The sequence below is a fragment of the Formica exsecta genome, unplaced genomic scaffold (assembly GCF_003651465.1).
Source record: "Formica exsecta isolate Colony F162 unplaced genomic scaffold, ASM365146v1 scaffold43, whole genome shotgun sequence".
Classification (NCBI taxonomy): Eukaryota; Metazoa; Arthropoda; class Insecta; order Hymenoptera; family Formicidae; genus Formica; species Formica exsecta.
The window spans coordinates 525,691-541,994 of record NW_021851539.1 but is presented as its reverse complement, the minus strand read 5'-3'; the positions used below and the strand labels follow the sequence as shown (position 1 = coordinate 541,994).

The 16,304-nt window shown below is 32.2% G+C and overlaps 2 protein-coding genes across 12 annotated transcripts in view; both read left to right on the top strand.

Annotated features, from left to right (window-relative positions):
* LOC115240463 (microtubule-associated protein futsch) overlaps window positions 1–9,046 on the top strand; it is a 75,805-nt gene extending 66,759 nt beyond the window's left edge. For 10 of the 11 annotated variants that reach the window (XM_029815629.1, XM_029815628.1, XM_029815627.1 and 7 more), the window contains 4 exons: window positions 936–1,250; window positions 1,777–2,028; window positions 7,683–7,816; window positions 8,151–9,046. In XM_029815629.1, the coding sequence (XP_029671489.1) occupies window positions 936–1,250; window positions 1,777–2,028; window positions 7,683–7,816; window positions 8,151–8,337 (888 nt within the window). In that variant the 3' untranslated portion in view covers window positions 8,338–9,046. Of the gene's footprint in view, window positions 1–935; window positions 1,251–1,776; window positions 2,029–3,721; window positions 4,301–7,682; window positions 7,817–8,150 lie in introns of those variants that run through there. The other variant, XM_029815626.1, reaches the window with a different exon arrangement.
* Window positions 9,047–9,418: 372 nt separating this feature from the next.
* LOC115240465 (copper homeostasis protein cutC homolog) lies at window positions 9,419–12,136 on the top strand. Its single transcript, XM_029815630.1, has 2 exons — window positions 9,419–10,043; window positions 10,524–12,136. The coding sequence occupies exon 2, from the start codon at window positions 10,524–10,526 to the stop codon at window positions 11,262–11,264; it is 741 nt and encodes a 246-aa protein (XP_029671490.1). The 5' UTR covers window positions 9,419–10,043; the 3' UTR covers window positions 11,265–12,136.
* The last annotated feature ends 4,168 nt before the right edge of the window (window positions 12,137–16,304 follow it).

Genomic DNA, 16,304 nt, shown 5'->3' with positions numbered 1-16,304 from the left:
AAAATGAAACTACTTCGCGTAAAAATAAACAATGTGTAATTAATATGCAAGAATTGCATGCATAAATTATTTATAATTAGCAAGATTAATGCATTAGATTATACAAATATATATTTTTAGATGATTGAAATATTTGTTTTCCTAAATAAAAAGATTATTTTTATGATATAATTATTATTTCTTTTTATTTTAAATAAATAGAATATTTGAGTTTGTCATTTGTATATTAAAAATGCATTCCGCTTAGAATTTATAAAATTGTAATGTAATATTATTTCTTTTATATATATTTATCTTTTGCAAACATCAGGAGGAAATATTCTCTTTCATAAAAAGATGTTGCAAAATTTGTCGAGGAATTTACCAATTAAAAACACATGTTTTTATCAAGAAATAAACACATCTGCAAAAATGAAAGACTTTATCTGAAACATAACGAAACATTCGTCTCTGTCGCGTTACCTTATATGGAAATAATAATATGGTCATATAGTCATAAGTTCAAAAACTCTTCTTCTTTGAGTTTTAAATACTTTTTATCTACGATAAGGTTTTACAAGAGAATAGAAAAGAACCTTGTTATTTTCAACAACTCTAATCGTATCCCATTTTGTTTAGATGTTTTTATAACATTTATAACGCTTGATTGATGTGTTAATATTTGCTGAACAATTTGTAATAAAATTATTAAACATAAAGTGAGCAATAATAATCGAGAAACGTCGAATCACATAATTTGCTCTTTAAAAATTTGAAAAAAAAACGATTAATAAAAACTATTCTATAAGTCTTCTAAGATCTCATGAATCAAGTTCTTCAAGACAAGATAAATCGGGATTATCTTCGATAACAAAATTGGATGATCAAGTAATGTGGTTCGAGCTATTCGATTATCATGTCATCATATTATAACATTGTCTTAATTACTCAAATAGATGGATTCACCGGATCGCGAGATATACCGCGATCCCGATGTCGTCAGGGCCGACGATAGGGTGGACGAGGTGGTCCACACTGACACGGCGAGAAAGATGCTGTCTATCTTCCGGCAGATGGAGGAAAACGCGTGCAAGGAGGAACTGCCGGAGGGTCCAAAACCCTTGAAGCGCTTCACACCGCCCCCCGAGGACAAATTTGCAAAGGCGACAGCCTCGGACTCGGAGGAGGACGAGGATGAAGAAAACGAGGAGTCCGATGGTGACGAGAGCAACGAGGAGAAAGATCCCAACTACGTCCGTGCTTCTGACAAAGTATGCGTGTAATATATGTATTGGATTTTACATGGAGTTTGTTTAATCAAGGCAAATGAAAGACAGAGAGAATAATATAAACGTAGAATTTCTAATAATATCGGATTAATATAATAATTCTACAAGAAGGGAGAACCTTTTTCTTTTTTCTGGTTCTGTAGCTATTATTTTGTAATTATTAAGACATTTCATATTAGAATGAATATATAACATATAAAGTTATTTATTTAAATTATAGAATTTTATTAGTTTTTTTTTATTGCTATGTTCTAAAAATTTTCTAAAAATCTCAAATTCTTTGTACATTACATACTTTTGGATATTTTAATTTTACTATAAATAAATTAAGATTTGCTTCTGAAAGTGGAAAGAGTTGGAATGTCTCATCCAGTTTTAAAAAACTGACGCGAATTTTCGGAGCAATTCTATATTTTAGGTTTAATCGTTTCGGGAAAACTATCTTTTACTCATGATTGGGTATTACCCTATAATCTACAAAATTCTCTCGCCTGTTATTCTCGTCTAGGTGGAGGATGAATTCTTGAAACAAGCGCAGAACGCGGCGCGCGCCAAGACCCTTCGTGCTAAGTTCGAGCACTGGGAGGAGACCGACGGCAAGGTCAACAGTCACCATATCGCCGAAATCGAAATGGCCCAGGGCACGGGTGACCAGTCCAGCATAGAGTCTGCGAGCAGTCTGAGGGCTCGTTTCGAGTCCCTCGGCTCACAGAACAACGAATCTCCGCGCGCATCGAAGGTCAAAGTTAATCGATTTGTGGTAAGTACTTGTGGAAGCACTTCGTCGAATATATAATCGCACACGTTTCATCCTTTTTCCCTTCGACAAATATCATACCCAATACGATATTCGCGATCCGTCGTTCATACTCATCGCCATCTGTTCTGCATCCATCACTTTACGTCCATCCACCGTCATTTGTGTCTTGATTTTCCACTACTATTGATTAAACTTGGAAAGCATAATTTTTTTTAGCCTTTCTTTTTTTTTTGAACGTAACAAGATATTTCTCTGACTGACTTATATGCATCTAATTGTGTGTGTGTGTTAGTCAGATACTTGAAAGACCAAATTTCTCTCCCAGTGAAAATTCCTCTTTTGTTTTTGAACAAAACTCGGCATCATGAAGTATGAGCATGGTGTGTTTTTGAATTGTCGTTATTTTGCCTGCTTTGTCAATTTATGTTGGAATTATAAATGTATTTTTAAATTTGCATTGTGAGCAGTGTTTATATTGCGTTAAAATTTCAGAATAAATAAAGATACATAATATTTTTTATACGCGTTTTTAGTAAGCGCATTTTATTTGAACTAACAAATCTCTCACAATGTTTCGAACGCGATAAAAACACTGCTTGAAAGCACGACTGATTTATATTTTATTTTATTTTATATGTCTCGTTTATATATACAACAAGCGTTTATTTTTGCACTCTTTATTTTGGCGACGTATATGTATATTTTACGATAAAGATTAATTGTTGCTTATGATAATTTAATCCGCTACTTATTCGTTTCGTACAATCAATGGATTCTACGAATGTAAATACGTCCGTTCGCTCTTGCTATTATCAGAACTTTTTACAAAAAAGGTGTATCTTTTCATCGCATGGAAAATCAATTTTTTTATTTTTCTATAATATAATATTGCAATTATATAAAATTAAGGTATATTATATAAATTGTAATATTGGCGAATATTTTACATTTTAATATTAGCCAAATACCTTCAAGCTATTTATTTGCTTATAATTTCAAATATTTGTAACAATAACAGATTAAACAGAAAACTATAAATAGTTTTTCTTAATAGAAAAAAAAACTATAAAAATATGTATTATATTTTGGAATAATAACAGCACTTTAATTGACGATAAATTTTAAAATATATTGTTTTAGCGACGAATATATATGTTATCCGAGCGCTTACGTTTTTAAAATTTAAAACCATCTGTTTTTTATCAGAATATATTTATATACAGATGAAGTATCGATGTACCGTGGCGAGTAAATTCTGCATTCAACTCGTATCACTCGTCGATATAATGTAAAATTATTATTCGCCTGAAGTAAATGCAAATGACGGTAGAATTGCAATTCCGCGGTTATAAAAGACGAAAAATAGCTAGATCAATAAAAAATATGAAGTTAAATACGAAATATAAATATGAAGTTTGAGCGAAATTTTGTACACGTGTTTTAAAATTCCAAGCGCAAGCACATCGATAGTTCAACTACCTTTACTCCTTTGCTGAGATTATTATCGAGCATGATCGGTGTGATTATTTTTTGATTTGTCGTTATCGTTCTTACATTCTTTTTTTTTTTTTTTTAACCTGCCTATGCGATATTTTGGCCGAAATTCTTTGCCCGCTTGTGTCGTATGTGATATCGTAGAGAGAAAATAATTGCAAACAATATCAAGTGATCTTCTTTTTGTGACGCGGAGCAGTAAAAGGGAGAAAGAGAAACGGAGGAAAAATACGCCTGGATTAAATCGAATGCGAAGAAGGATAGAGAGAAGGAGGAGAAGAATCGATGAAGGAAGGAGAGTGCGTCGTTGGGACAACCGCGATGGAAAAGCAGTTTTTTCTTTAATCTCGCGCAACGGCAATAATGTTCGGTTTTCGTCGATTACTACTGTAACGATCTTTTCGTTTTCTTAGGAATGGTTTTAACACACACACACACTGAGCGTTACGTTCGTATAGTAAATCTCTCTAGCCCGTAGACTGTACCATATGTTGCGTGTTAATATATATATATATATATTATTGTAGTATGAAAGTCTGCACGACTGTTGGATCTGTCGAGTATTTCGTCCAATCAGAAATAGAAAATTATGCCAACAGAGAGAAAAAAACTAGCAGATGGCTGTAAAGCATTCGGGACGGTAATGTGCTGAGTCACATAAGAAATATAAAGACCATGTGAGAAATTTAATAAATATTGATTTGTACACAAATTATAGAGTTCCACAAAACATCTCGTTAATTGATATAATGATCATCATCATAGTTTTTTTTTTTTTTATGTAAAGGCAATTCATCAAGGAACAGAGGAAATTTGACACTTAAAATTAAATCATATAAATTTTATAATATTTTATTTTATCACAAAGAGCGAATATTCCTTACGCAGAAATGCTCGACTTATCCTGATATATATATAACAGAAAAAGAGAAAGAAAATCTTATTGTCTACTAATTCGTTCTTACATTCTTTTTTTTTTTTTTTTAACCTGCCTATGCGATATTTTGGCCGAAATTCTTTGCCCGCTTGTGTCGTATGTGATATCGTAGAGAGAAAATAATTGCAAACAATATCAAGTGATCTTCTTTTTGTGACGCGGAGCAGTAAAAGGGAGAAAGAGAAACGGAGGAAAAATACGCCTGGATTAAATCGAATGCGAAGAAGGATAGAGAGAAGGAGGAGAAGAATCGATGAAGGAAGGAGAATGCGTCGTTGGGACAACCGCTATGGAAAAACAGTTTTTTCTTTAATCTCGCGCAACGGCAATAATGTTCGGTTTTCGTCGATTACTACTGTAACGATCTTTTCGTTTTCTTAGGAATGGTTTTAACACACACACACACTGAGCGTTACGTTCGTATAGTAAATCTCTCTAGCCCGTAGACTGTACCATATGTTGCGTGTTAATATATATATATATATATTATTGTAGTATGAAAGTCTGCACGACTGTTGGATCTGTCGAGTATTTCGTCCAATCAGAAATAGAAAATTATGCCAACAGAGAGAAAAAAACTAGCAGATGGCTGTAAAGCATTCGGGACGGTAATGTGCTGAGTCACATAAGAAATATAAAGACCATGTGAGAAATTTAATAAATATTGATTTGTACACAAATTATAGAGTTCCACAAAACATCTCGTTAATTGATATAATGATCATCATCATAGTTTTTTTTTTTTTTATGTAAAGGCAATTCATCAAGGAACAGAGGAAATTTGACACTTAAAATTAAATCATATAAATTTTATAATATTTTATTTTATCACAAAGAGCGAATATTCCTTACGCAGAAATGCTCGACTTATCCTGATATATATATAACAGAAAAAGAGAAAGAAAATCTTATTGTCTACTAATTTACATCATATATAAAAGATAGGCGAGAGAGAGAGAGAGAGAAAGCGACCATCTGTGTCACATTTAGCAACGCGACTTTTATCGTTTTTGCAAAGATTCTTTCTTTAAGGTGCCTACATACGTGCGACGATGCCAAGATTTCTGTAAAATGCATGATGGATTTGCTCCTCAATAGTGAAATTCGTAACGATGCGCATTTAATTTTCTGTAACTTGTATGATATTACTCCCTTAAAACACAAATGATCGAATATAATTAAGCATATGTGATTAATAATTTTTATATTACAATTCTTGATTAGGACAGAGGTCATTATGAACGATTTTAATGACTTTATAGAGTGCCAAATTTTATCAAATATACTTGAGCGATTTTGCAAGCCACAATAATTTTTATTAGAATAATTTTTTTGGGATCTTCATGACTTATATGATTATTATGTACAACGTATCTTTAATTTTTATATAAATAATTCAATTTTCAGAGCAGTAAATGAATCGATTAATCAAAATAGCTCGCTGATTATAAAATGTATACTGTGGGTGTAGATAAAAATAGTAGAAAATTAATGAAACTTGCATAGTCCGCATTTCTTTTTTTATCTCACATTGACAATTATTATAAATGTTTATACGCGGATAATTTAGCAGATTTAGAACTTTCTTCTCGCATCGTTACGGTCTTCACACAACTATCGCTTTAGATTTCTGATTTTCATAAGTGCCAAGTTATTCATCGACAAATGAACGAGAAGAGAAACGAATTAGCGAGAATAAAAAAGCGCGCAAGAGAAAGAAAGTGCGTGAGACTGACGAACGAAAAGAGTGAGAGGTGATGGCTTTTCCAAATTGCGAGATGAGGGCCTGAACGAGGAATTATCATTTACATACAGAGGAAGTATATATATATTCGAGGCGATATTTAGGTGCTCCAGGAACTGGATTAGCTGATTAGAGAAACGTAGCTATTTCGAGATCGCTTTTACAAATTTCTAATCTTTTTACAGCTTAGCGCGGTAGTAAGTAGATTTTTATACCCGTCTATCCGTCAACGATCTCTCTTCGGGGACTGACAAACGGAAACGAAAATATCTTTCTCGCGTTTGATCTGAACGATTGGAATGTTCGCGAAACACGTTGCGCATTTGCATCTTACACTTGTGCAATATAAGAAATTGTGATTACGTATTTATTGTCTTACAAAACGCGAATCTTTTTCTTTTAGTTGTATTATATCTAGATACATTGTATTATATATATTTTTCAAGAGTGAGATGCATTTTTATCGATGGGATTTTATCACTTTTGTTTTCTATCGTGTGTATCTGTCACGTTATTCTCTTCTGTAATGTTGCTTTTAATACTACCGTAATATCGTGCAAAAAAGCAGTAAGTTCGCTGTAAATTCGACATATTTTTCGCGCTAATTTAGGTACGAATACGTCGTCGATATGTAGAGACATGATATATATCTGTGTATCAATACACTTTATATTTACGGAAAAGAGAAACACGATCGACTTCAATCATAAAATATCAGGGTACAACGCAATCGTTCTTCGAGAATTCGAGTCGAGTACGAAAAGAATTCTTTTTGGAAGCACTGTACGAGTTTTTCTAGACATGTAATCTAAGTATTGTAGAAAGAGGAGAGAAAATTTGAAGATGTATATTCTCGACAGCGTACATTTCCCGTCTTCCTTTTTTCGTTTGTGCAATAATAAGTTTCGAGATATGCGAGCCACGAATGCGGTGGATAAGCGATTCAAGGAGATTTGTATCGGGATGCGCTAAGCTGGGTTTTAATTTGCGAAAGATTCGCTTCATTAATCGAGCTATCAATAGAGACAATCTCGCGTGACGATTCTAGCAAGTTAATTCTCGTTAACGGCCTTTTAATTTGTAGCATAGTTAGCGATAATATTAAGTTAATACGATTTTATTGCGTCTGTTAACGTATCATTTCTATCGATGTATAACGATCCTTGTTCTGTTCACGTGTAACATTTATTACGATAATACATATAAGTGGTAAATAAAGAAGATGCTAAATCTCTTTCGTAGGAGTGAGAGGAGGAGAAAAGGAGCAGGGAGAGATCTCTCGATTCGAGAAGCAACGCGGCTTTTTCTCTTCTTCTTCTTCTTCTTTTTCACGTAGCGTCCACATATCCTTCTTAAAACACCTCTTCACACATTTCATCATGCATTCGACAAATACGTTTCCCGTTATCCGACTGTCACGGAGTATTCATAGGGATAAGTTTAATTATACCGTCCACTTTTGACGTGACAATCGTGTAGGAGATCCAGACGAGCTGCACGGACGTGTGTGAAAGCTGCCAGAAGAAGGTCTACCCCTTGGAGAAGGTCGAGACAAATAACAAAATCTTCCATAAGCAATGTTTCCGGTGTCTCCAGTGCAATTGCATTTTAAGGTAACACAAAAAAAAATACTAAACTCTTGTATTATATTTATTAACCACACAGGAATATCCTATACTCAGATGCATCGCTTATGAAGGTTCATTAGTGTCATTAATACACAGAGAAATATTGGCAATTAATTTTAAATAATTTCTTTTTGTAAAATAATATTTACTAAAATTTTGTATAATAACGTAAAGATGTTTAATATATTAAATAGTGTAATTGTTTTTATTACTTTTCGCATATAATTTTTAAATTCTCTCGTTAAACTCACGAAAATGTTGAATATGTGAAATTATCGTTATACGAAATCATCGTCACGGCGTGATGTGTTCGAAACAGGATGGACTCCTTCACGCTGAACAACGGCAAGCTGTACTGCATCCCGCACTTCAAGCAACTCTTCATCACACGGGGAAACTATGATGAGGGCTTCGGCGTCGATCCACACAAGAACAAATGGGCGACGACGAATTCCAACAGTTCCACGAGCCCATCGCCGATCGCGGTCTCAAACGGCGATCTCTGATTTTCCAAGTCTCCCGTTTTACTCTTCCCCCCTTTCTCTTGTACATCGCTATTGAATTTTAGTCGGATTCGCAAGTGGATCTAGGCGATCTAGGAGATTTAAGAAGAATTACCCCCTCTATCTCTTCTTCTCTCTCGGAAATACGCAGGATAATTAATCGAATAGAGAAAAAATTTTTGTATTTTTATCACTTTGACATTTTTTTTTTTTGGAAATGATAAGCTAGATCCGCTTGTGGTCGGAAAATAATGCGATGATAATTATAATAAATTGTACATTTTTTGTATTACGTTAGGCCCGTGTGCGAATACGCGTTATTTGTATATTTAACAGTAATCGGAATCAAATGGAATAATGTAAGAGAGACGACTCCGTGTGCGAATCCTCATCTTCGAGGATCGTAATCTTGCCGGAAAGCGCTAAATAAATGAATTGAGAACATGTAAACGATTGCGACTTGGTCGCAATGTCCGTCTACTCGTAAATTGAGAACGCGAATTTACGATTTAAATTATAAAAATCAACGAAAATACGCGCTTCGTGTTTCATCAACTTAATTACGTGCGTAATCTCCGAAGTCTATTTTAGAATACATCGAACGCGTGCTGTACGTATGTTTGTCAGTTGCCAATGGAAAAGCGATCCTAGATCGAAATGATTCCTTGGTATAAAATTGTAATGCGCTAATAAAAGTGTCTTATCCCCTCAATTCTAAAAATTTTATTGTCATCGCTCATAAAGTTTGCTTGATATATTTGTTACTATTATTATTTTATTGATTTTATTATTATTATTATTATTATTATATTATTATTATTATTTACATATGCGCCGTACTTGGTATTATTTTATTATATATATGTTGTGTGTATAATACAATATTACATTACGCTTCATAGACCATGTATCCAAAAACCTGCCCCTTAATAAATAAGAATTTTATATATTTCTCTGTGAATTTATAGGTACGCTAGATGCTCTTAAAAATGTAAATGTGCGTTAATTAGCGATAATTAAAGAACAGTATTTTTTTATCTATGATGTCAAATTAAATATGCATATATAATACATAGCGACAATAATGACACATATTAACATATAATATATAACAACAAAGAAATTTTTATTAGCTCATTTGATTGCCAAATGGAATAATTGCAGACAAAATTGAAAGAGAAGAAGTTTATTAAGTCTAGATTTTTTAGTAAAATTTTAGATATTACTACAGTGAATATTGGAAATCATCTTTGTATTCTATTATTATCATATGTTTTATTGAATTGCCAAGTAAGTTGATGCCGTTATCAGACAGTTCGACGAACAGGCATTCGTCAACGAACGATAGTGTTATCATTACACAATATACACGACATTCCTCTCGGTAAAATACAGATGGCGAGACACGCGTACATAGCTTGGATTTACAGAGAATATCGACAGCATTCTGACAACCATATTTATAAGCATCGTAGCCACGCGTTGAGATACAGTGAACTTGATATGAGCCGGGAAAAAAATTTTGTTTTCGCGGCACGTTTCGAGATATTTGATACAAAAACATACAATTCTGTTATCAGTAACGTGCAAGCAAATTTACGTAACAGAACAAGAGATAACCAATCTCGAATAAAAATAGTTTAATATTCCAAATATAACGACACACAGTACATTGTTATCAACCATATTACAGCAGCTGATCAACCGAGGTAAGTCATTAACAATTCAATTCAATTCAATCAAATATTCGCATCGATAAATTTTTTTCCAGTATAAGAGACAAAAGTATTACTGTTCGAAAGATGGTTCTTGTTTCCTTCAATCGATAATTTCATCGTGTATCGGTCTGTCAGCATACGATGCCCATTTTTTACCGTGTAAACCATAGACATGAAAATTTCTATAGAATTTTCTATGTCTAAGGTGTAAACTAACTCATATATCGAAGAGAATATACGATATAATATTACGTGATAAAATATGAAATACATATCTCGTAAAGTATAAACTTTTCTTTGATAATCTTACTTTGAGACTTTTATACCAAAAAATAACGGGATGTAAGAAAACACATAATTGTATTTAAAAAAAAATTAATTAATCAGTGTATATGTACCTGTAAAAAAATTATTTTTCTATTTCTTATTAATTAATTATTCTTATCATTAATTAGCCATATTACTTTGTAGATGGAGATCTGCGTCGATTCCTTAGAATCTGCAAGAAACGCGGTCAAGGGTGGTGCCAGCAGACTGGAAATTTGCTCGGCTCTCTCGGAAGGTGGTCTAACACCGAGCCCGGGTCTACTTAAGCAAATAAGAAGTTTCGCGACGATTCCGCTCTACGTCATGATCCGTATTCGCGGTGGCGATTTCGTCTACACCACCGAAGAAATCGACGCTATGCTTCACGATCTGATGATCCTTAAGGATCATCACGCGGACGGATTCGTCTTTGGCGCGTTGACCTCCGATTGCGAGATCGACACTGTCGCGTGCGAGAAAATCATTTCCGCCGCTCGTCCTTTGCCGGTGACGTTTAGTCGCGCCTTCGATCTCACTATCGATCCTTTCAAATCTTTGCAAGTTCTCGCTGATCTCGGTTTCCAGAGAATTCTGACATCTGGACAGAAGAATAGCGCTCTGGAAGGATTAGAACTGATAAAAACGTTAGTACAAAAGACGCAGGAATTATTAATTATGCCTGGAGCTGGTATCACGAAGGATAACATTCGCAAAATCATGGAGTCTGGTGCCAAAGAGTTTCACGCGTCGGCTAAAAGACGGAAAATGGTGATTTATTGTGGGAATAGAGTGAGATTGGGTCCTAATGAGAATGATTTTATTAATGTGACCGACAAGGAGCTGGTGAAGGAATTGGTCGATATAGTCAGGAACATCAGAATGAATGAAACGTCTTGTGAAAAATAACTTTAGGAAAAATAATCTAATACCAATTATATATTTTTATATAATTACACTACGTCTAAATAACACAACGCCTTAAAAGTAATCTATTTGTTTTAAAACGAATAACGTTGCACTCTTGTATTTTTGATTATAATTTTACATTGTATTATATTTCTCTGCTAATAAATTGCTCTTTATTACACTCATTAATTCGAAAACGGCACGTTATACATCTAAGCTTTATATAGATTACAATTTTAATGGTGAATAAATACTAATTTTTATAACATAAATAATATAAATTAATATAAATAATAAATCTTTGTTTAATCTTTTTTTTTATGAAAACTGACCACGAGAATTACCACATTAAATTGTAATATGTTATTAATTTCTCAATTTTTTAATAGTTAATTTTCTCGAAAACAAAGACTCCTGCGATAAAATTTAATTTTATTCTTTCAACTTATTTTTTCATATAGAATCATTATTTTTCTGATTGTACCATCAGATAATAGGACATCTTATATGTAAGGCCTTCTTGCACTTTCTATTTAAACGTGCCTGAATATTGTACAATTATATAAACGATAGCGATTATATCACATCTAATCCAAGTGATTTTATAATCATTTAAATTTTACAATTTTAAATCAACTTTTTATAAACGATATTTTATTATACATATTATTTTGTTACTTTTTAGATATAAATTTATCATACCATTTATGTAAATTGCATTCTAGTTAATCGAGTATTTATATGAAAAATAGATTCCATGATATTTGAAAATAAAATTTTATAAATGTAACTTTATTATGACTGCAATTGCTCTATATGTAATACACAACTCATTTTATATAATAAATCTGCAAGATGCATATTTATTGTGACCAATGCAATTTCTTGAAATTAAGTATACACTTGGCAAGAGAAGTAATAAATATAGTATTGATAAAATATATTAAAAGCGCACGACATATTCTCGCCATTCTCCCTCTAAATAAATTTAGCTACGTGCGAAAAATTAATTGTACAGTTGTAAATTAGTAACTCTTTTTCAAATATGCGACAATTTATTGCGCCTTTAGCAAAATAAAATTCTTATTTAAATAAATTCTTCTCATGCAAATTCTTGTTTTTGTGTTCAGAACCATGTTCAACATGATTTTAAAACATCTAAATGATTTCAATATGAAATAATAATGAAGTTAACGTGTCAAAAATCAGTTTATTGAATAATGAGAAATGAGAAAATTAGTTATGAGCATCCGCAGCTTGAAATAAATTTTCCACGATTTTTTATTTAAAAAAAAGAAGCATATTATTTTTTTTTTCTTTCTTTTAGATGCGGAGGATAAATAGAAGATTGGTCACAGGTAATAAATAGCAAAAAGGTATATTGATTTGACGTAGCTTGCTTAACTACACGGAGAAAATTTTATATTAAATATTACTATAATGTCGTAGTAGCTGCGGACCATCAAGGAATTATAAGTTTAAATGTTATGGTCATTATTTTAAAAACAATAAAGCAACGCAATTTTTACACTGTCTCATAGTAAAAAGATTTATGTTACAAAACAAAAACTTGCTGGATAAAAATTAGTATTGCGAGAAAAGTAAAAAATATATATCGAATGAATTTTTACTGCACACCATAGTAAAAATAAACTATTCCCACTTTAGAATATGTCTTGAGCGCCGGTTTCACAAAAATTATTTTATCTATATGACAAAAAGCAGTGTTGCCATAGTAAAAGTTACGTCGAAATCATGTAAACGTTTCAAATTCGGTAACTCGTTATTAAGGACTCGAAAAGAAAGGGAAAACGATAAGCATTGCTTGCAAGATCTTGTCGAGCGCACGAATTTTTGAACAGTTACGCAGTAACAGAAGCCAGAAGCGTATACGCAGTAGGCTCATTGTCAGTCATAAACGCCGCAGGCTCAGTCATAAACGCAAAACGATTTGCGCATTTCGGTAACTTTTCGGTCCAAAGCTTTCTTAATCGTTACGCTATAAGTAGTGTCGTTATAAAAGTACTTTGAATAAAAAAAAGTGCTGTGAAGAAAGTGAAAAAAAAAAAACCGTAAATATTCGATTTACAATCATTATCATTATATTATTTATTTGCACTTTTCTATCTAACCTATTATTTATTATATTATTGTCTCATTATTCTGTACATAAAAGTATTACGGTAAGATTATCGAAAACTAAATATTTTACGAGATATTTTATTTTTTATATCAAAATATGTCAGAATAAAATATAAAATAACTCAAAAAGTACTTAATAAAAAAATACTTTATTATAGTGTTTTGAAAAGCTTTCGAGATAAGCTACAAGAATATGCAATAAAAAATGGGGGGTTCCATTTAAGAAAATATCGATCACATTGACTTGGCCTTGAAAAGGTCACTCAAGGTAAAAATGCAATGTTTACGAGATATTTGAGTGTATCCAGACTTTCGACACACCCTGTATATATATATATATATATTGGCAGGTACTCATAATTACCTCTTATATTAATATCATCTTAAAACTTCAACATGTTAATGTACTTTTTTTTCATTTGCTAATGATGTCTTAAGATTATATTTAAGAGATCTTAGATATAAGATCGTTGCCAGTCGTTGCTTTTTATTTAAATTATGTCGCGTTTCTATTATAATATAGGTATGTTAAACGAATAAATATGTCGACTTCTGAATGTGGAAATGAGAATAATAAGAAAAAGATATCCGAATTTATTATTGTTCAAATTGTAAAAGTTGAGGTTTAGCATTATAACGTTTTACAATGATACACAGATAAAGATTATAACTTTGCACTTATGAATTTTTACTATGGCAAATGATAAAACATGTTAGGTAAGTGTTAGTTTTAAATTTTACTATGTTGTATTATAATTTATTCTATAATGTCATGATGGTCCACCGATAATACAATAAATAGTAAAATGTAATTTAAAATTGTATCATGAATTAATATAAAATTTTCTCCGTGTAGGTACTAGATGGTAATAAAGCAATATACACTTAGGTATGCGCAGATCTATCTCAGCGTCATCGCACACATGTGTCGTGTGTGTATGTGTATTATTATCTATAGGTATTGCTTAATAAATGCGCAACAAATGAATGCAACATTCATGCATCTTTTGTCTCTCGTGTATCCGGCCTAAAGTGTAAAACGGCCGTACATATGTATACGCGGAAGATCACGGGGCCATAGACGGTATACTTTCGTTTTTGTGGCACACATGCTCGGAATTAAACATGTGTACGTGCACGTACGTATGTGTGCGTGCACGCACGCGTATCTATATAGATAATGTTGATTCGAAACGAAAGCGGCTAATGTGACACAGTGCGCATTCATGTGTACCTGTACCTGCATACGATCGAGAAGCAGGTTTCACACACGCTCGCGCGTATATACAAAACTTTAGCTAGTGCATACATATAAAAAACTGGTTATTCATATGTATGCGCTTATGTCGCCTTGAACGGCGAGTTTTTGTACGATTCGACCGGATTACTTAGATCAAAACATACAATTCTACGTATAAGCATATATGAAATTTTATTCTATGTTTTTCTTTCAATTTTATCCTTTTCCTATCGCGTTAATGTCACGTTAACTTTCTCACATCGCGTTATTATATTTGACTTGCATTTTCTAACAGATCTCATGCTCTAGAATCGTGAATCTTGACACATTCTACGGTGATCTAGAAATAATTTCTAAATCTTTCGTCCGAGTAAAAATTCTTGTGATTTTAAATATACAGAACTTAGATCTATTTTAATTTATAGTAATCAATAAAAAATTTATTAAATTTACAAAAAAAAAAAAAAACGTGGTGCCTCCTTCTCTTGTACTTGATCAAGATACGCAAAAGAGTAAATTTAACAATTTTTATATTAAATAACTATGTAGACAAAAAACAAGCTGTCTTTTTTTTATATAACTTATAAAACGTACATTGTACGTACGTATAAAAGTACATCATTCTGCGACGAATAGAAAACATGCGACCCTATTAAATCTATTTTAATTTATAGTAATAAAAAAAAAATTTATTAAATTTAAAAAAAAAAAAAAAACGTGGTGCCTCCTTCTCTTGTACTTGATCAAGATACGCAAAAGAGTAAATTTAACAATTTTTATATTAAATAACTATGTAGACAAAAAACAAGCTGTCTTTTTTTTATATAACTTATAAAACGTACATTGTACGTACGTATAAAAGTACATCATTCTGCGACGAATAGAAAACATGCGACCCTAACAGATTGACGTGATCAAAGATCGTCACCTACAGCTATTGCGCGTATCATATTAGCAGAATATAAATACGTATAGATATACGTAGAAGTTTAATTTACCTAGAAATCATGAATAAGTCATAAATAAATGAAATGCATGCAACGCATAAAGAGTAATTGTAGTAATGGTCGAGAGGTGAACAAGAAAATACTTATACAAATCATTTACATGCAGATCAAAATGCACTTATCTGGGTCATCAAGCATCCTTGACGACGTTTAACGTAAACGATGTATAATAAAACCGTAGTAGTTTTGACTAGACATTGTTTATACATTATAGACGAGAACAATACACAATGAATTCAATATATATATATAAATTAATTATAGACTCATAATTAATTAATATATATTAAATTCATTGTGTATTATTCTCGTCTATAATGGCACGTAAGTTTTTGCAACACTTAGCTGATGATTGTTAGCGAAATTGTTACAAACAACATTTATTTTTAAAAGGTTATATTAACTCAGCATAAAATTCCTCTACTGATTTAAAATTCTACAATCGGCAGAGGATCTCCTTCCATCTAACACGAAAGAGAAAGTACATGCGTGAGGTAAGATGAAAACTTGAAGAATTCGAATTCGAATCTTACGAACCTGTGTCCAGGATTGTATAATATAATCGTTTTCATCTTGTGTCGCAAAAGTATCATGAAATCGAAGTCGGACACCAAAATAGACGCTCAGGAATTTTCCTTATTCTCTCGATCT